The sequence below is a fragment of the Plectropomus leopardus genome, chromosome 4 (genome assembly GCF_008729295.1).
Source record: "Plectropomus leopardus isolate mb chromosome 4, YSFRI_Pleo_2.0, whole genome shotgun sequence".
Classification (NCBI taxonomy): domain Eukaryota; kingdom Metazoa; phylum Chordata; class Actinopteri; order Perciformes; family Serranidae; genus Plectropomus; species Plectropomus leopardus.
In genome coordinates this window covers 8,935,800-8,957,488 of record NC_056466.1, presented here as the reverse complement: position 1 = coordinate 8,957,488, position 21,689 = coordinate 8,935,800, and the positions used below count along the sequence as shown (strand labels likewise).

Genomic DNA, 21,689 nt, shown 5'->3' with positions numbered 1-21,689 from the left:
CTAACATGGAGGGGCGGGCTTTATGACCTATACTGCAGACAGACACCAGGGGGCGATCGAGATTGAAAAGTTACACTTTGGGGGAGGTGTCATGTTGTCCATCTTTATATACAGTCTGTATATAAATATATTATATATATATATATATGAACCTTTGTGACACGCTGACCTCTTTTATGAAATTTAACATAATAGTCTTATTGTTATAATCGAAAACCGCCAATTCTATAAAGGGGTAAAATAAAAATACTTCAAGTAGTATGGGAGTGAAAAATGTTACACCTGTCCCCGGTCTCCCCTATTGAATGACTCACGGAGTGAGGAGGAGGAAGAGGAGGAGGAGGAGCGGTGAGGTAGAAACTATGAAGGAGTGGCGTCAGCACGCGAGCTGTTTACAGTCATCAACCAACCTCCTGGTCCGCGGCAGAGCAGAGGCCATGTTGTAACTTTAACTGAAGTCCGTCCAGGTTTTTTGAGGCAACCTTTTCTAAAATCCCGGGAGTCCTTTGACCTTAAAATGAACACGAGCAGATTTTTAGTGGTCGCTCTGCGCAGAGGATGCGTGCAGAGCTTCAGACGACCCATTTCCTCTTCAGCGGTGAGCCTTCATCACCGTCTACACGCTCAAAGTTTCACTCTGTGTTGTTTATGTTAGTCATTTCCCCTTTACCTTTACACTGATGCATGGCACATTTAGAAAACACCAACACAAGAAAGCTGCATTGTAGGAACTCTGTGACCCTGTGAATAAAAGTATTTTCCATGCAAATGCAAACACATCAGCCAGAACACCGTCCTCCATTCATTTTTAGCACCTCTGAGTTTTGCCAACAGGCCTGCATGTAAAACAAAGTAACCAACAGCTACAGGGCTCAGTCACTTTGGTTATCAGTGATCTGCAAATTCGTCATAAAGTAACAATTTTCTTTCCTTGTTTATGGTTATATGTAGTTAAAATGTATTTTCAATTGTTTTATAGCTGTCTTTTTGTCTGCCCATAGACTGTGTATTCTGAAATATTTTACTGATCTTCCACTTGTTTCTGTGTCATATTCGCTTCATTGTGTGTGCAGGTTCAGTGCTGCCTGCAGTCCACAAAGGCCGTCCCTGCAGCCCGGATGCCCTACAGAGTGAAGGTGTCTGCTGGGAAACGCTACGCCTGGTGTGCTTGTGGACACAGTAAGAAACAGGTGAGTATGAATGGTGTGCTGGGTGACTTTAACTTTAAGAGGCACCTGGGCCTAAAGCAGGATGCTTAGAGTCACGGCTCATTTAATGCTTCAAATGTCCGTTGAGTTTCCTCCTGTGACTGACAGTAAAGAACATGCATACTGGAAACTGAAGGGAAATTGCACTCTTTGTTCGCAGGACTTTTTGCAGCTTATTGTGCCCAAAAGTCTTCTCAGTTTATCCTCAAGTTTCAACTCAACTCCACAGAACACACATGAGAAGCATCTCTCATATCACTCTGCAGAAAGTGCACCACATTAAATAGTTCCTTATTTTAACTTAAAGTAGGAGCAACGTAAGTGTATGAATTTAGCATATATGAAATTAACTTGTCTATTTCTATTTCAGTAAATCAGAGAATAAGATAAGATTATCTACCAAATTAAATAAGACTTAGCAAAAATAAATCTCATCTTACAATATCATCATTAAGATATGCCTTTATATTACAATTACAATTCAAATCTCTCCTCAGTTGCTTTTTCTGATGTAAAGAGTGAAGAGAAGTTCAAGAAATCAGTAAAAAGTAGTAGATGTGAAGTAAAATCACATCACATCAACCAAAAAAGTTATCCAAAAGTGTGATAAACTTACCCACTGAAACAATTTTAAGTATGTAAAAGCAGCCTTATGTGTTCACGGTTTATGTCCTCACACCTTTTTCTCTCTCTCCATTAGCCTTTCTGTGACGGAGCTCACAAGTCCAAAGCTCCGAGTATCTCTCCTCTGCGCTTCACCCCGGACACAGACAGGACCGTCATGCTGTGTGCCTGTAAGCAAACCAAAAACGCACCGTACTGCGACGGCTCACACTTTAAGGTCATCTTCTGGGATTTAGTTAAGTCGGTGAAAGGCGTCTTTAAATGATGCATTCAAGATCTCTGCCCTTTGGTGTAGGAGGAGCAAATGAAACAGTCACTCACTGGCATCTTTAAAAATACAGAATCCATGGAGAGGTGATGTTTGCATAATTTTGCAATCTTCATTCATTGTCAGACTGATATTTGTGTAGATTGTTAAATATTATCCCGTGTTGTACACAATGCATAACGTATTAAAACATGCTTGAAAACAAATTTGTGTTGCATCAAAGACGTGCAGAGACATTTCCTCACATTTTAAAGCAAGATTAGCTTTTATTTTAATTTTTTACCATTTCTAAATAATAATAAAAAAGGAAAAAGGCCCTGTCCCCTTTGGATTATTCTTTGTTAACTTTGATGACACTGATTAGGTCCAGATCCAGGTGATTTACTCATCAGTGCTCAATGAGTCAGGTGAATATAATTACAGCCCACTTAAGTTTGTAGCTGCAGTGGCTGATCTGTCAGACAGCAAATGTCACATAGAAAATCTGTGGAGAGATTTCAGACATACTGTGCATGCAAGGAGGCTGAAGAATAATACTGAGCTAGAGGTGTTCTTCCATGACGAATGGGGGGAAATTTAAAAAAGAAATTAAAAAGTGAGAAATTCAAGATACTTAGCTGGATAGTTAGTTTAAAGATAGATATAAGTTTTTAGTTGCCAGGAGAAGAATCACAAAGTATGACATTTCTCTCAAAATATGTTTGTGTATGTATATGTATATATATAATATTTATATATATATACTTGCCATTTTTTAACATGACTGTAGCAAGCAAGCTACATAAGTGACAAGTTCAAAGCAGAACAAAGCTGTCTAATATTTTAAATATATTTTTTCAATTGAATTTGCTTTATTGGTATGAATGTTTGTAAAACAATATTGCCAAAGCCTCAGATACAATTAAATGATGATATAACAAGAAAAAAATCAAACAAGACAAGTATATATTATTATACACATATATTTATACATTTTGTGGTTATTTTTATTTTTGATTTAAAAAGCCACTTGTTGTGTAGTCATCTCCCAGAGTCACATGATCATAAAAAAAATATTGATTTATTTGTATTATGATTTCACAATTTGCCTCAGCTGTGGACACTACATCTAAAAAATATTGGTAACTACTCTGTCAGAATATTTTATCCACATTTATGGGGGGAAAAGGCCAGAAATAGAACTACATTTTTTTTTTTTTGTTACAAAATCAATACAGTCCGGTCTCCAGCTGACCGATATCCGCCTCCTGATTGGTTTAGCCTCGAACACGTGACTTGAGAGGAAGTGATTTCGCCAATCGTGTACCCTTGGACAGCTGTTAGACTCTCATATCAGTCATATCGTGCACTATTTGCCAGGTTTTTGTTTCAGTTTGCTGTCTCTGGCCTTTTTGTCTGTTTCCTGCTGCTGTGACGTGTTTACGTATTCGCCGAGTTACGTTCACCTCCGTTTGTTTCAGCAGCGCGCGACTTGAGCTGCAGCACCTGGCTGAAGTTGCTCTAAGGTTGCTCTGAGGTTGCTCTGAGGTTGCTCTGAGGTTTGAGTGTCGCTGCAAACATGAACACGTTGGTGACAAAATTAGACTACAAATGGATTATTGTCACCTTGAGGCAACCTTGGACAGCAGCTCTGGCAGTTTCTAAGGTAAATCACGTGGTTTTATCACCACCTGCGTTTTGTAATTATGACAGTGTCAGTGCCAGCGTTTCTGAACTAGCTCGGTTGTTGCATCATATTTCATATTTTATCTTTATATGTTCCCGCGGATCCTTAAAGTCTTAAAATGCATTGAATTCATTCATTTAAAAGTTAGTCATTAATTAGTATTAAATGATTTCTTCAAAAGTCCTAAAAATGCTCAGACATATGCAGTGGGATTTTATGAATCCTTGTTTTCTGACACTGCACTGTAAAATCTCAAAAAAATATTCATAATAATTGATATTATTAATGTATATTATTAATGTTTATAATTATTATAATTAATACTTTTATATATATATCCATTTTCCATGGGTAAACTAAATAGACACTGTTATGATACAATATGTTTATTTTCCATGTGCTCCACTCAACAAATGTTTTTTTTTTTTGTTTTGTTTTGTTTTTAACAGACCACTTGAATTACAATATGCTCAAAGTTTAATATGAAAACTATGCCAGCTTTAATATACTTTTACTATAACCAAGTTTTGCAGTATAGAATTTGTAACTATGGTGGAGTATTTGTACCTCAAAGTATTACCATTTATCTTTCAAACAAACTGAGTACTCTGATGTGTCCTCAGGTCCAACTCTCCACAATTCCTCCTGAACCTGTCATCCCCTCTAAGAAGCCTTCAAAGTGGAGCTGGTTGGTGGAAAGCGTTACGCGTGGTGCACCTGCGGACACAGCAAAAAACAGGTACAACCATTTTTTGATCTCATGTTGCGTCACTCCTGTCTGAAGTACACGCTCTGTATATTCTCTGATCACGTCATTATTTTTCAGCCTTTCTGCGATGGAGCCCACAAAACCAAAGCCAAAGGCCTGTCCCCGCTACGCTTTGTCCCGGAGAAAGACGCCACAGTTTGGTTGTGTGGTTGTAAGTACACAAACAACCCACCATACTGCGACGGCACACACAAGCAGGATTTCATGTATCTGCCCCGCTGCACGACCCGGCCGACCCTTGATAAGGAAGGTAGTCTCTGAAGTGAGCATTAATGCTGCTATTGAGTTCACTTCTCTGTAAATCAGTGCACTCAAGAAAGCAGCACAAACTGATCAATCATGACAATTGTTTGAATCTTTCGTCTTGTCACTATTTCTCTCAGTACTTTACAGAGAAGAGAGTGGCAATGAAAAAGTTAACACCACAGCCCTCATTTGTCCTGCTGTCTGTCTTTTCTATGAATAAGACAATGCTGCTTTAACAACAGGGCTGGATGTTATGATTATATACTGTGATATAATAGAGGTTTTTGCACATTTTACCTGCTGTTTATATGGAGGTGGCTAAAAGATGTTTGTTATATCAGCCCACTGTGGGCGATGTTGCTAATAAACAGCAATGGAAGTCCATATAAAAAGCTGTTAAAGATGAGATGTACTTGTATTATGTTTGTCGAGGTTTTACACTGTGAAGTATGTTCATGATGCAATATTTATTTTCATCTCATAGTCAGCATTAAGGTGTCATAGTGCAAAAAACTGAAGCTCACTCCATGAAGTCTCTTTTGAGATATATTTATATGCATTTAATTTATATAAAGATATAAATAGTATATGGAATTTTGTTGGGTTGACCAAATTATTTATAATAATGCTGTAAAAATAAGAAAAAAACTAAAAAAAAACAAAACCCTGACCTGGTTGAGTTGTTGGCTGAGTGCAGACTGGTAACACCCCATAATGTACACAAACTCTTCTCTAGTGGACAAATCTTTAATACTGGGAATGTGTTATACTATGTAAAAATGGTTTATCTTGCATTGGCACCAGCTGTTTATGTTGCAATGGAAGACATGAGAGACGTGAGTTTGGTGAAACAGGTTAATTATTAGGTATTATTTGCCCTAGATTGTGCTCAGTCAGTGGACAGGTTTATTGAGACGGGGACAACTGATCTGCAACTTCAAATAAATGTCGGGCAGCCCCCCCGTGCTCGAACCACGCCCATCCTCAAACTCTGCTCTCACTGTGATTTCAGCTACACATCTTTAAAGCAGCCGAGGCGAATCACAGTAACTACGCAAGTTTAGCAAAAAAAAGTTCTGACTGTCCAGACAAGTGTTATAGGTAGAAAAGTGGTAATGCATTTATTAAATAAGTATTCATAAAGTCAATTTTACATTTAAAAATCATGATCACTGATTTATCCTATGACCCTGAAAATGCACAAAACTGTAGTCACTGTACTCTGCCTCTGTATTATTTTAAACAACTATGCAAAAGTTTAAAGTGCAGTAACTACAGTTTTAGTGTTTTTTTTCCTTCTTTTTCAACATGAAGAAAACTGTTTTCATTTCTTACAAAATTAAATTATTCATTAATGATGCCTGTGTTAAAAGTAGTAAAAGAGAACATTTTAAGCAACCCTCAAACAAGATTCTGTCAAATATTCACTTCATCAGCTTTGACCTAAATTTAGATTGCATATCTCTCTATTGCCATTGTCACGTAATCAGTTATTTTGCATTGGCGTCATCCTTGTTCTCTCTGTCCTAATATGCGTACTACAATTTTACTTTATCACAGTAGAATCCGAAAACTCTGGGTACCCAAGGCAGAGCATAGTAACTATTTTTACTGCAGTTTGTCTTGGATTTATTTGTAGTTTATGCAATTTTTAATCCCCTTTTTCTCCAGCACAAAAACAAGATCAAACCAGGACATTTTATCACAAGATAGAACACATCCAAAAGTTTAATAAAAGTCCCAACTCAGTTTTGACTAAAACTGTAGTCACTGCAGTTAGACTTTGTTTGGCACCTGTAACGGTTTCTGACTGCTTCTTGCACATTTGTGACTCTTTATTGCATCAAAATCTGTCATCAGGTACTCACCGAGCACTTTATCATGGGCCGTATCTGGACCGCGAGCCACAAATTGAATATCAATAGAGAGAAGACACTGAGTGTATGTATCATCCACCGGGTCGCTTTCTACTTGAGCTACTATCACTTTGTAAATGCCTGAACAGTGAATATCTGCCAGAATCACAAGTGTGTAGATTCGAATAGTTTTAACTTAATTCCAGATTTTTTTAAATGGGAGACGAGATGTTTGTTTGCCGGCTGATTTTTCATCTCCAGACACCGTCACTGTTTCACATTCATCCTGATGCTGACAGAGAATATATATATATATATATAGAATCATAAACAGGAGAGTCAGGTCAGAAAAACCTAGTAAGTAAACATTTTTATTGACCTAAAACATGCACATATGGCTGATAAAAAAGTATCATTGTTTGTTGAAAAGAAACAAAAGGAATGTTGAAATTGATGGAACTACAACATACATGGCCAAATATTCAAATCCCTTTTGAGTTCTTCGACTGCCACGAGAGAAAGATCACGGTCTGCTGACAAACGTCTGCTCGGGAGAGTTGCGGTAGTGCTTGAACATTTTGTAAATATAAATGCTTCTCCTCTTGGAAAATACCTGCGGTATGGATTGTGTGATCTGACCTTAACAAAGTGCATCAACAGTTTAATGTACCTGTGTTACCTGATGAGCTGTTGGCTTTTACTGAACACTTATACAGCAGTTATTAACATGACTGTTCAAAGGCAAGGATTCGATTTTTTTTCTTTACATCCGACTCGTGCAGCGATCACCACTGCGACGCCTTTCAGCATTTAGTCTTGTGTGTTACGGAGCCAAATCGATGTTGATGGAGCTACAGTATGGAAATGAAACAGACCCACTGCATATACAATACAAAACGATTACAATATCTTGTATAAAAGATAAGTTTATACATATGTATGCACACATGCTCACATTTGATACATACTGTACAGTTTGTATGTGTGCACTGTTCTAGTCTAACACACATAAACACACACACTCACTTACATACATACAAGTGTCTATTTGGCTGCACTTTTCAGTCCTTCCTGCTGAAAGAAAACTGTAATCTGCCTCCTGTTTGTCCGAAGAGAAGAAGAAGGTTCAAACTCGTCTTTTTGTAGAAATCAAGAAGGGAGCAATTCAAACACTGTCCTCCCTGCTGCCCCGTACGCACGTTAGGTCGTCGGGGGCAAACCGCTTTTGTCGCCTCCCCTCGCCTCCTCTTTGCCGGCCCCAGAGCTCGTGCCGTTGACAGTCACCTTCCGGGCGTTGGCGCCCTGTTTGGAGGCGAGGGTGTGTCGCTGAGAGTTGTTGGGCACAGTGGTACCGTTGGAGCTTTGGATGGCGGGGTTGTGGGACGCGGGGCTGGACTGTGAGGAGGCTCGGGGCGGCTGGGCTGCAGCAGGACTGTGGACTTTGTCGCTCTGGGAGTCGCTCTCCGACGTCGGGCTGGTGTTGACGCCGTCAGAGTGGCCCGGGGCGGCAGACTGGGACGGCCTCCTGCGCTTCCGATTGGGTTTGACCAGATACTGCAGAGGGATGGGTCCAGTCTGCACAGAGACACGGGGAGGAATGTAAGGGAGTACATTTACTCAAGTGTGACATTTAAGTACACATTTGAGTATTTTCTTTTCATGCTATTTTGTATTTTAACATTTTAGAGGGAATTACTGGATTTTTTTTAACTACATTTGTCTGACAGCTTTAGTTACTTTACAGAATAAGAGTTTTGCGCTAAAAACTTAAACATTTAGAAAATATGTTTTGTTAGATATAAATGACAAAGTAAAACTGAAACAATTAGTAGATTAATCAGTTAGCTGATTAAGAAAATTTTAATTGCCAACTATTTTGATAAACATTTTGTTTTTTCCCCTTTTTTTATTATTATTTTTTGTTATATTTCATTTATATTTATTTTCAGTTTTTCTTAAAATAATTTTGAGTTTTGGAGGTTTTTTTCTCTATTTTGAACTGACCTACTTTTTCTTTTTTTTTAAAGAGATATTTTTTGGCTTTTTTGGCCTTTATTGGATAGGACAGAGAGTAAGTGTGAAAGGGGGAGAGAGAAGGATGAAATGCAGCAAAAGGCTGGAGTCGACCCTGCGACCGCTACGACGAGGACTCAGCCTCCGTAGATGGGGCGCCTGCTCTATCCACTGATCCACCGATGCCTCAAACTGTACTACTTTTGTTTTAAAACACACTATCTAAAGGCTGACCCAAATTAAAGATTTTTCAGACCTTAAAAAATGTTGAAAATGGTAGAGACCCCACACATAGTGACAAATCAAACAGCAAAAACAGCACATCACACACCAACACAGCGTTTCCCAAACCTCTGCTGGAGCACCACTAGTCCTGCACGGCTGAATTAAATGACCAGCTTGTTGCCAAACAGCTTCAGGAGTTTGTAACGAGCTGATCGTTTGAATCAGCTGTGCTGGAGCACAGAGAGATCATGCAGGACAAGTGATACTCAGGAGAAGTTAGGGAGACACTGCACTCACAGATTTCATTCACAGACAACCAGAGTCCCGACTCTCACAACCGTGAATCTAGCAAATCTCTCACAGTCGGATGGGACTTCAGAGTAAACAAACACGGCGGACGACGGGCATGTGGAGCCAGATGACCAGAAGCAGCTACTTCTTACAAAAAATTCACAAAGAAAGGAAAGAAATGTGGATGAAGTCATGGAGGAGGTGTGACCAAAGACTGTACATGTTACAGTGGGTGCTGAAGGTGAGTACATTTTTAATGAAATCATATTTGATATTAAATCAAAACCTTCTGAGTTTCACAGGAGCGGTCTATTCTGGGGTTCCCTCCTCACAACAAAACATCTAATCTTAAATACTGAACATGTTGAATTTTTCTGCAGACCTGGAAAATCAGACCAGTGCAGGACTAATTCTGTTCTATTATTTCTGTGCAGAAAATATTCCCAAACAAAGCTGCAATTTAATCCAGTCAAAGTAACACTGGCTAAAATCTATAGGCATATATACTACACTGCAGGGCGCCAGTTATCAATTATTTCATGCAGCAAAGTGATGTTTCGAGCAAGACGGCTCTTCTTCAGGGTAGATTTACACTGCGAGATACCACATTAAATATGTACGTGAACAGTCATGTGACCAATCACATGAACATGATGTTTCAAAATACACGTCAATAAGTACATACCAATAAACAATTACACACAAAATACATGTGTAAATGTGTGGAAATATTGTATATACATATTGTACCTGTTAGTTCATTTATTATCTGATGAAAAAATATATACAGTTGACATTCAATCGCTGTCTATAACTATGTATATTGGACTTGGGTTTGTTTTTGGATCATATATTATTAAGATTTTAATTCATTAATAAAACAGTAAAAAAAAAAATAAATCTAGTCTGATAAAGGGCTGTCTTGCTTGAAACGTCACTTGGTGCATTAAATAAGGGATAACTTTTTTTGCCTTTTTACTATTTACTAATGTTTGGTTCAGGACCTGCTCCGAATTTGGATTGAATGTGCGAGCATACACTTGCTTCTAATAACTATGGTGCCCATGTGTTTTAAGACATTCGAAATTATGGAGCATTCTTTAAAAACTGATGGAAAATGTGGAGAGTATTTTGACTTTGGTCTTTTCATGAGATTTGTTAACAATAACAAATACAAAGTACATCACCAGCCTCATCCTTTAACATACCCTTGTCCAAATATCAATTATTTCTATTTACCAAAACATAATCAACAAAGAGGGAGTTTGAAATCAGCAAGAGTTGACATCACATATCCTGACATCAGTCTCAGTTAAAAAGGATTATGAGCTCACTTCACGATATTGTGATGTCTACAAGAAAGTCAACATAAAATGGGAGTTTACAGCAAATGGTCAACCACGTTAATATATACACCTCCAATACAATCAATAAGATGAATGACTGATGATTTTTGTTGGAGGATCGGGCCACTTTAGCAGCAGCATGAAATATAAAACATACAACTTAAAGAAAATTAGCAGAAATGAAAAAAAGCAACAAAAATAAAGTATTGTGTGGAAATCTGTAACAATGTGTGTTACATCCTGTTTTAATACTGACACAAATTGTGTTTGAGTTTCTCTGTCTAAAACCAAAGACCACAGGACCATCTATATGTTAACAGGAGCAGCTCCCATTGGCTGTCTGTTACATAAATCTATTCTATAATTCAGGTTTGTTTAATATCTGCGGTCAACAGTGGAAGGTATGAAAGCTGTGACTCACTCTTCTCCACTCATAGAAGTAGGCGATATCCATTAGTGTGTAGTAGTCCTTCAAGGGCTCATCTCCATACAACACCTCCACCTGTAACACACAGTCCAAAACCACTTAACACAATGTTACCAGCAGAAAAACAGCCATCTGACAGAGCTTTACTTTCAAATGTTTACTGTCTTCTTTCACAGGTTTGGATCTGCTGTACTGCAGTTTGTCCTGACGGGTGATGAAGGATTCAGTTCAACCAGCGTGGGTTTTTCCGAGGCTGATACCAGTGATTTAGGCTAAAGCTCGGGTAAGAAAAATGTAACAATATTTTTTTCTCGTTTAAAATCAAACCAAAACTTATTTGCTGAATTATATTCCATGCTCGAAAAGGAGGAGAATACCTGATTTTACCAGCCCCTTCCTCAAAAATAAATCAACAAATAGAAATGGCTGGTCTGTCTGTCAGTTACTTAGCAGTAAACAAAAAAAAAAAAAATCACCATTAAAAAAAAAAAAAAGCATTACATGGTGACTTCAAATTGTGTAATTATTTGTACATATTTTTGAACTGAAAGATAATGATATTACCATTTAAATCTAATAAATTCCACAGTTTGACACCACATAATTAAATACACATTCGCTCTAAAGTAGTTTGTGCATACTGATGTTTATAATTAAATTTCCTTGTATGATATAACATAAAGCCACCATTGAAATCAGCGTGGTGCACGGTGAAAGACTGTTATCACAGCTTTACTTTGCAGTTTTGGTGAAACTAAAGCGAGCGCCGACGTCCCATCCTGCTTCCAGACACGCGTTTGTTCTAGTGGCCTCAATTACTTTTGCATAAAAGCTGAAAACATGGCTCTGAGTTTTGTGATTGTATCTCAAGGTAAGTGGTCCTGCTGTGCTTTGAGTACGCCATCATTTGAACAAAGATGAGACTGTCAGCGTGCAGTAACATCACTTCCAAAAAGGTTTTCATTAAGGGGCGTTAAAAAGGGAAGCAGAGACAATTTGTGAGTGTTGTAAAAGCAGCACTGGAGCCAATTCTGTTTCTCAGGTCGACAGGTGCAAAAATAAATACCATTTTTAAATAATTCCCATTATTGTGAAGGTCCCCTTGTACCTTAAAGGAGCAGTGTGAAGGATTTTGGGGATCTATTTGATTTGTCATAGCAATTAAAGCACAGGTGTAATTAATAACATAAGTATGACTCTATTCCACGGAGCTGAGCGAGTCCAAGGTCCCTGCATTTATGCCTCATTTTCACTACATGATTCGGCTCGACTCAACTTTTGGTGCGAGGTCATTTGTCAATTTTATTATCCAGTGCAGACAGAACTTCCTCAGTGTAGGCGGCATTGACAGCTGACTGTTATCATCAACTCGCTGGATCCCTTCACCAGCAACAATGTCTGCACTTAGACAATTTTACAGCATAGTGAACAATGTTTATCACATAGATTTGCGGGCTTCTATTTTTCAAAAATGGGGTGGAGTTAATAAAAAACGGCGATCTCTTTTGACGGTAGTGTGATTATCTGAAAGTGGCAGGTTTGTGCAGATATCGCATGTCATATAAGTGATGATTCTAGTGACAATCAATCGCAAAATTTTTTTTTAAAAAATCCCCCCCCAAAAAAAATCGCAGGTAGTATCCACAACTTTTGTGGATGGAAAATCGAAAAAACAAACACACACACAAAAAAATGGTGAGTCCAGTTGAGTAGTCATGCCGTATCATGCAGTCGAAATACAACATTAATGAAACAGAGCCATTATTTTGAAGTGCTTTTCCTGCTATGACCCATCAAAATCTCTCCCTCTTTCTCTTGCGTTTTAAAGCAGTATTATGTGATTTTTTTGGCAACCTATGGGTAGCAGCACAACCTGTAAACAGAACAATAAGATAACATTTGCTGTTATTATTATTATGCTGAAGGTGTTGGCAAAGAGTTGCCTTTTCACTCGTCAAACAGATACAGAGTGACGTAAGCATTCATTTAGAGGCTTGTTTGCGTCAAACTGATGAAAACAAGCTCAATATTTACCATTTTGCTATGTTTTTGATCTAACAACTCCTGAGAATAATCTGGTTCTTTAGCTGCTTTTGCGCCACCATGTTTACCAGTTAGAAGCTAACTTTGTCTTCCATATGATGCTGGGAAGTTGGTGCTCAATGAGTTTATCAGCTTTTTCACTAAAAACAGCTGTTTGCCGCTGCTGAAAAGTGCAGTAAAAAAGTTTTGTGCAGCCAAAGATACTCTACAGTAGATACCTTATTACAAGCTGCACGAATGATTAAAAATGCTTCCAGTCTTTCAAGTGTACGTGATCGTCTCTTCCCCACATACCCAAACCTCATTTGGAAATGTTGTAGGGTCAATGTGAAATAGTAATAGTAAGACTAATTTTGCAGCTCCTTTTTTTCTGCTAGCTTGATTTCTGATATCAACCGACGTCAGTTGTTGCCAAATCTTGTGAGAGTATGTTGCAAAAACTAATGTTTTCGTACATCCATCGCCATGCTTCTTGGAATGTAATCGCAAGAAAAGTCGCATAACATCACTCAATGGTAATGCAGTCATCTCGCAATTCAGTTTCATCGAAATTTGAAAGAATTGCTTACATTTTGCGCAAATCTGTGATGGAAACCCGCACACAGATACAGGAAATTAATCTAAAGTGGGCTGCCTCGGTTTATCAAAGGTCTCTGGTGCAGCTTTAATGATTTGCACTTTTTTGCAGTTTGTGCACACAGGATTTGTCTCTGTTATGTGCACTGACAGCTCACATATCAAAGTACTGATTGCCAAATCTCTTTTAAAGCTGACAAATGCATGCAACATAATACGGGTTAGGGTTAGGGTTAGGGTGTTTGCTACTGTGATTAAGTTACTTTACAGTTAAAAGTCCTTTTTACATGAGACACTTATATGACCGTGGCTAACCTCTAAAGCTTGTCATGCAATCAATTCAGCGAGAGTTGTTGTGTTTAGGTACAAAGTGTCCAATTACCCGATAGTTGTTGGGAATATCCATCTTGCTTCGGAGGAACTTTGCTAAGTGCATGACGGACATGGCTGCTGGGCACTGCAGGAACCGTTTACCGTTGGACTGAGAACAAAGAAGAGTGCAGAGGGGGGGGGGCACATAAATCCAGGCTGAAGACCAGAAAACCACATTAAACGTGAAGTGTGTAGGCTTCAACTACTGATTTCACCCCACAGCTAAAAATCAGGCTTTACCTTGTCTCCCTCCATCTCTGAATGCTGCCTCTCGTTATTTCTGCAGGCAAATATTAAAAAACAAAAGAAAAGGTGTTAAAAAATAATTGACAGGTCTTTCCACAAAAACAGAAAACCAAATTCAGAGAGACATACCGCAGGTGTGTGAGTGTTCATGGAGTTCTTGCTCTCTCTTATTAATTTCTCTACATAATTCCTGGGGCTTCAGTTGTATATTTAAGTTATTCAACTCCTTTTTGCATGATCAGATAATTACATTTCATTGTTTTTACACCTGTTTCAGCATGGACTTTCCAGTAAACAGACCCAAGATTAAGAATTCTCACCGCTCTTTTTTTGTAAAAAACGGGAAATGATTGACTCACTTGTTCCTCTCGTAGAACTGTATGGACAGACTGATGATTTCATCCTCAGCTATGTTAAACGTCTCCACCACTTCCCCTGGTTCCAGCACACGATTCTCTGCGTAGAAGTCCCGCCTCCGTTTCATCTCATCTGGGATCAGAAAACAGAAGCGTCAGCTGGCAAAGAAATTCTTCATAAAATGGGTAATAATGATGAAAGAATGAGAGCTTGCTTCTGGTCTTACCTTTGAATAACCCTGGAACAAGCTTATATACAATATCTTGTAGAGTTTTGTCTGCTCTGGAAAAGGAAAGACAAATTTCACGTAAATAAGCATGATACTCATTGCATTCAGATGTGTCTGAAGAATCAAAATACATACATTTCCTCTTGTCTGTTCTGCTTTTTCACAATCTAGACTGTTTTGCTGTGAGTTGCCGAGTGTTGGACATATCCCAGTAGAGACGTCTGCCTTCTCTTCAAAGCGATGGAATTAGATGTCACTCGCCAAAAATACATTTTAAAACAACTTAACAGCAATGTCTCTTTCCAGAAATCATAACCCTCAAGATAACCTTGTTTTGAGCAGTTTCACGTGGGAACTATTTTCTCTCTACCAAACTACACTTGGGAACCACAACACCTCACAGAGGGAAGCGTGCCTCAGTGTGAGACAGACTCACTGTGAGATGTAAACATTAATGGCGTCCTCCTCGGCTGAGCTGTAACGTTAGCCATCTCAGTGGCGCTTTGCGAGCTCGCAGTAAATGCATGCCTCCTCCTAAATGATGATGCAGTTGGCAGTTTGGTAGAAAGAAAAGAGTCCCTACATGAAACTGCTCTCCATAAGGTCTGTGGATTATCTTGAGTAACCGGGTCAGGATTTCTGGAAAGAGACATTGCTGTTGAGTTTTGAGCACTACAAGCAGAGTGCCATCTGGTTCCATTAAGCCCTGTTCCCACTGGACAAAAATCCCACTAGCATCTGGTTTTTGTATTTAATTAAAGGTTAAGATCCGCATTTACTACCAAGGAAAACAATTCTGCGGTAGTCACACTTTTATCGGCTTCAGCTCCGATCGGTTCTGATCAGCAGTGATGGACATGCAAAACCCAGGTGGACGCGCTGATTTTAGCCCCTTTACCGGCATGATCCAATGACAGGCTACATCAGTATCACTTATTTTGAATAGTTTTTGTGTTTAAAAACCCATATACGCATGCTATTTTTTGGTACAAGAAGGACCTCACTGGAGAACGAGGCAGATATCTCCAACACTCAACAACTCACACCAAACTACCTTCGTAAACAGTTTTATAGTAGGTAAGAGGAAAAATATGCATTTTTGATTTTTGGGTGAATTGTCGCTCCAAAACAAAAAAAAATACCTGATAAAATCCCTCCAAACTTACCTGATGCTGAGCTGCGGACACGTCTTGTGAACCTGAACGTCACATCGAGGGCAGAACTTATTTGTCTCCAGGAAGGCAACAATGCAAGTTTTACAAACTGAACAGAGAGAGAAGACAGACTGAAAAACTGCTCTGAATCACACACAGTGTCAGTGTGACGTTCATGAACACATACAACATAGAATAATACTATTTAAGATTCTACAACAGAGTTAAATCTACATCTCAGACACAGCATTAACCAAAACATACATACTACGCATGCATAACATTATTATTGTGCACACAGATGCTCCCATAAGTTCATAAAAAGCTGATTTCAAACACTGAGGTGGGGTCAAAGTGGACGCTCACCTCCCTACAACCACAACATGAGCAGCAGCTCAGCTAAATGTGCATTCAGCTGTGCAGTCTGTGCTAATTTCATGCTTATGGAAAACACTTTGCATGCATGTGAGGTGAACTTACAGGAGTGCAGGCACTCTACGATGGTTGTAGCATCAATTAAGTAACCAGCGCACAGTGGGCATGTGAGGTGTGGATTCAGATCTGTGATTTTAATCCGGTTGGGCTGCATTTTATCCATCTGGACAGATCTGCAGAGGAAACACACAGCAACATGAGAGGTTTGCTATTCACCAGGAGCCTATGTGGATGTGCTTGCTAAGACTATTAGGTTTTTCCCATATGGTGAATGAGTGGCTGCCACAGTGCTCCCTCAGACAATGTCTGCAGCTCGCCCTTGGGACAGCAGGTTGTGAAACCACAACAAAGAGAGCTGCTGGCCAACAAAAACAACTATAATGACATGTTGTAGCGGTGAATAACGTGTGCGGAGCAGCAGCCGTGCAGCTAAATGCAGGCTGTGTGCTGGTACACAGCAGCCGACTATTGAATCGCCCCTGTGTGGCCTCATCTTGTGCATCAGCTCCGCTCCTCGAGCAGCGGACCAACAAAAGAGCGTTTCCATTTCCCCGGAGCTCCGCCGTCCGACCGGGCACCACCACCCAACACATCCCGACAAAACACCTCCACTGAGGGGGGTGCACAGCCACAGAAAATCACCCTGGTACACAAAGCAGCCATCTTAAATTCACTGACAGGGCTGTATCAGGAGGCGAACAAGAGAGACTCAAAATGTGACACCGTGCACTTTGTGTGCGCCTCAGCAAACAGCGGCGCGAGGAGCCCGATAAAGAGCGATCACCGATGCTTCGGTCCTACCTGATCAGACATAAAAGTTTCCCTCTCCTCCCAACGAGGATCCAGGTAAATTATTTGGACTTGGCCAGAATTTGCAGCAGCGCCAGAAAATGGCTTTTTTCAGCACCGTCAGAGGACTGCCCATTTTGGATCACGTGATATTATTTTGTCGCCTCGTTCACGGGGCATACAGGGGTATCCTCTGCAGGCTGCAGGCCCTGCTCACTTTTTTACACACTCATCTCTTCTGCACCGGCCCGCCATTATATTTATCTTTCCTTTTTATAATTTTATCTTTGTTTATAAATTAATTTAAACGAGCTGCACGGGGGATGGATCAGCCACGCCCTCTGCTTGTCTCTCTTATATTGTATATAATTTGGTCTGCATTATTCAGAGAGGCCCTGCAGGCCTCACATCCCGGGGCCCGAGCTGTGGGTTGGCCCACAAAGACGTGTGGAATTTAATTGGGTATTTGCAAGTCTTGTTGCATTTCAGCAATTTTTTTCAAACGTAAAAAAAATCGTATATTAATATCAGAAGTGATAGATAGATTTCCTGGGACACGTTATAGTTGTTTGATCATCCATTTGAAACCTTAGCAAATTGACTTTTTTTTTTTTTCAAAAAACATGGGAGGAAGGCAATGAGCAACTTAAGAAATGGCCCAAAAATTTGCAAAAAAAGTTAAAAGAAAACTGCCTGAAAAGAAGTGGAAAAAAAGAAAAGTAAGAACAATCAAATAAGAAAATGACTTGGAAAAAAGTGGTACATTTAAATTAAATGGCTTGGATTTTTTTTGTAACATAATTTAAAATAAAGTTTTCTCAACATAATTTTTTTGTAAAAAGAACAAACAAACAAAAAACAATTTGATACATGATACAAGTTATTATTTGGATCATGTATCAAATTAACCTTTTAACTCTGAGATTAGAAATCTATTTTTGCAGCTACCAATAAAAGCAGCCATAGGTGTCGATTTCAGAGGGGGGCAAGAGAGACATGCTCCCCTAAATATTTAGAACATGTGCTATAGAGGCTTTTTCAACATACCAAAGTTCCCAGGCCACTCAGTCTGCAAGGTATCTCTGTTTTGACTTATGATCCGATTCAATTTATGAAATCCAAGTACTCACGTGAGACAGGAAAAACTATTTGAAAATAAAAAACAAAAACACAGCAAGCTAAGTCCTTCCAAAATCACATCTTGTCTGTTTCACTACCAACTTGATGTCCTATTCCTAGGTAATCTCACATATCACTTGTTATTGTGCACTATAGCACTGCATGACACAATACAGCACAGTCAAAACTTGTAACCTCATGAGGGCTTCTTCAACCACAGTGTCATGACATTTTCCTTTGTCATGCGCACTGAACTCACAGCACCATACCTTTGGTAAATAATTTCTATGATAGATAATGTTAATATAAACATAACCTTAACTACTATGCACACTATTCAAAATATAAAGAAACTGTTAGGTAAATTAAAATAATATCAGAACCTATGTCATATGTAAGACACCAAAACAAACATTTTTACCAAGTATAAATATGTGATAAAGTGACTCTTACATGTGGATTTTGCCTCCTCAAATTAACACGACAGTAGCTGAGGACTTTTATTTTGACAATATTTAAGACATTTACACCATAAATTGGTGCAAATAAGGCAGCACAAATTGATGCATAAAATATATAAAATTCAGGAAATTAAGTGTTTGATGCTCAACATTTTCTGGCAGCGGAAAACACACAAAAATCCCTTTTCATATGTGCCCCCCTAATATTGAAACAAAACATATGCCCTTAAAAGTATCACAAATTTACAGACAGATAGCAAAAACTACAGTATAATGGGATAATATCATACTAATTAACGATACAGTAAACTAATGAAGAGTCAGCAGTTCCCAGAGGAAACAAGCAATCATCAAAGCTTCTCAAACCCTGTGAGAGCCCTCTGGGGTCAGCTTACAAAAATTAATATTTAATGAAAACTATAGGCCTACTGACTCCCACATTTATGAGTGATGTAAACATACTATATGATGAAAGCTTTCTTTGAACACTCAGTCATAACATTACTGATGCAGTGGAAATCTGAGTGGAGATTTGATAAGGCAAATACCTGAAAAGCAAAATATATTTTTACCGAATAGTTATTCTAGAATTAGAAAACAAGAAAAAAATGTATGAAGGGGAAGAAGAAATCAGGCTAAAGGAAATTTTATTCTATTCCGGGATGCCACCTTTACCCAGTGGAGGTGCTGGGAGAGAGAAGAATAATGGCGAGACTATTATCCTTAATGGAAAACATGCACGTCATGCAGGACACTGACAGCACAGGGCAGCTCCTTCAGTGACAGGCGGATTCTCCTGTCGTGTGTGAGAGAGAGATACCACAGGTCCTTCCTTCCTGCTGCTGTCAGACTTTACAAACAACACTCCTCCCAGCAGCCCACATATACTAAGACTGACAGTCATCACTCATGTGCGATATCAGTATACACTAATCTGTGCAATATCTATACTTATTATGTGCGATAATGTCAATTTATCCATTCCACCTGTCTATGTATTATATTTTGTTGGTTTAATGTTTTTTTTTTGCTTTGTGTTTTTCTTCTTTTGCACTATTTGCTACTGTAATGACACAAATTTCTTTGCTGTTGGACTAATATCTTAGCTCATCTCTTACAATTACAGAGAAAAAAAAATCTGGTTGCCTAAAAAAAAAAAAAAAAACTTTCACAACTAAATTATTACAAGTGAATACATCCTACAGCATAGTTGTTCATTTATGTTGTTTTCGCTTGTAAAAAAAAACACAAAACTCTAATATTTAATAATTTAATTTAAGCCTTTTCCCTAAAATGGGTCCAGCTAATGAAAACATGGATTCTGCATCTCACACAAACAGCCAGAAAATAATGTCTGCACTTCCTGCAAACCTCTGATATGTTAAATTTATACGTTTCATACATATCATCAATCTTTGTGTTGGTAATTTAATTAGATCTAACTGTTAACAGCTAATAAATAAAACCTGAAAAATCCTACGTGTTGGTCGGACTGTTAAATGTATCTTACACAAAGCTTAAAACAAAGATTAAAAGGAGATCTGTGTAGACTGTTGGGGTTAAACTGTGGGACAATGCCAACTTACATTTGAAAATGTGCAATAAGTTTTTTGGTATTCAAAAGAATACTTTACAAAGCTATTTTTGAGGATTGCAAGTGTGGAGATTTTTCTTCTAATCATATTCTTAGCTTAATGTGATAAGAATGTCAGACAGGCAGAAGTTGGACCAAGTCATTTTTTTGCACGTCACAAATAAGTCTCAAGTCTTTTACTTTAATCACAATTAAAAGCCCAATTTAGGTTGGGCAAGTCCCAAGTCATGACCCACTAAACTTTTAATTTTGAGTTCTGAACGAGTCATAATGCACTTTTCACCAAAGAATCATTTTAAATTCACAAAATCACAAATGCTTTTTGAAATTTATATTAATTTGTTAAAATAGTGCAACTGAGCTTAATCATGAAAAAGTGGCTTTGATAGCATAAAGGGATTTTAACTAACTGCTTCTCTTCTGCAACTTTGGCTGCTGTCAGATTGGTTCAAAGAAAGTTCAAGTATGGAATTTAGTGTTGATTTGCAGGGAATGAATAATAATTAGTGTTAACATTAGTAAATTCACTTCTTAAATAACATAGAAGATGAAGGTTTCAAGCTGAAGTCCAAAATCAAGCACCAAGACATTTTTAATACTGTCAAGTCGAGTTTAAAGTCAACACATTTGAAATTTGAGTCTGACTCGAGTCCAAGTCATGTGACTCATGTCCACACCTCTTATATATTTATATAATTTTTATATTGTTTTTAGATAAACTATGTATGGATGTCTCCTGTTTGTGAATGTAGCTGCCCTATGAAGAAATTTACTGAAACTACAGTATATATATTATATCTAAACATCTATAATCTCTATATGTGAAACATCAGTTTCTACAGCTTGTTTGTAACAGGCTGAAGTTGTACTATGTTAATTTGCAATGTCCCTAACAGATAAACATAATCAAAACTCTGAGCCAAATTAGCATATAAGGTTCAGCACAACACCTTAGCTCATCCACAAAAGGTCAGATCTCACCTGAAAGAGTTAACTCGTGCATCAGGACTAAATCATTTTCTCAGGAAAAGTCAATGCCCCCAAAATGAAAATTCCTCTGACACTGTGAAAACAGTGCTAGTCAAAATGTTAAGATATTTTGTCAGTGGACCCTGGAAATATCCCTGACATCCACATGTCACTCTTTTTGACCCATTTCTTCATTGGCACTGAATGGTTACTGCACTAAAATGTAACTGAATACCAAAAGATTTCAACATCACATCACACATGCACACACACTGCCATGGAAACTGTTACTGTAATCTCATTTATGTAAAGTAACTGCTGTACATCACAATAAACAGAAAACATTCAGGGCACAATATACTGTGAAATACAAGAAGACATCAATACAAAAACAAGGAAAAGAGTA

General features: G+C 38.4%; 2 protein-coding genes and 1 long non-coding RNA gene across 3 annotated transcripts; 2 read left to right on the top strand and 1 right to left on the bottom strand.

Moving 5' to 3' along the window:
• Positions 1–359: 359 nt before the first annotated feature.
• On the top strand, positions 360–4,439 carry LOC121942454 (CDGSH iron-sulfur domain-containing protein 3, mitochondrial-like). The gene is made up of 4 exons (XM_042485669.1): positions 360–598; positions 1,074–1,190; positions 1,909–2,002; positions 4,390–4,439. Exons 1-4 carry the CDS (start codon positions 518–520, stop codon positions 4,413–4,415), a joined length of 318 nt encoding a protein of 105 aa, XP_042341603.1. The 5' UTR covers positions 360–517; the 3' UTR covers positions 4,416–4,439.
• A 2,542-nt stretch (positions 4,440–6,981) lies between these two features.
• Positions 6,982–17,287, bottom strand: LOC121942453 (polycomb group RING finger protein 2-like). Its single transcript, XM_042485668.1, has 9 exons — positions 17,153–17,287; positions 16,397–16,524; positions 15,929–16,025; positions 14,760–14,815; positions 14,536–14,665; positions 14,171–14,210; positions 13,941–14,039; positions 10,934–11,014; positions 6,982–8,212 (listed from the first exon to the last, which is right to left on the bottom strand). The coding sequence occupies exons 2-9, from the start codon at positions 16,512–16,514 to the stop codon at positions 7,838–7,840; spliced, it is 996 nt and encodes a 331-aa protein (XP_042341602.1). The 5' UTR covers positions 16,515–16,524; positions 17,153–17,287; the 3' UTR covers positions 6,982–7,837.
• LOC121942455 lies at positions 9,189–14,632 on the top strand. Its single transcript, XR_006105811.1, has 3 exons — positions 9,189–9,407; positions 11,116–11,222; positions 14,551–14,632. It is a non-coding gene; the product is annotated as an uncharacterized LOC121942455 (long non-coding RNA).
• Positions 17,288–21,689: the final 4,402 nt, after the last annotated feature.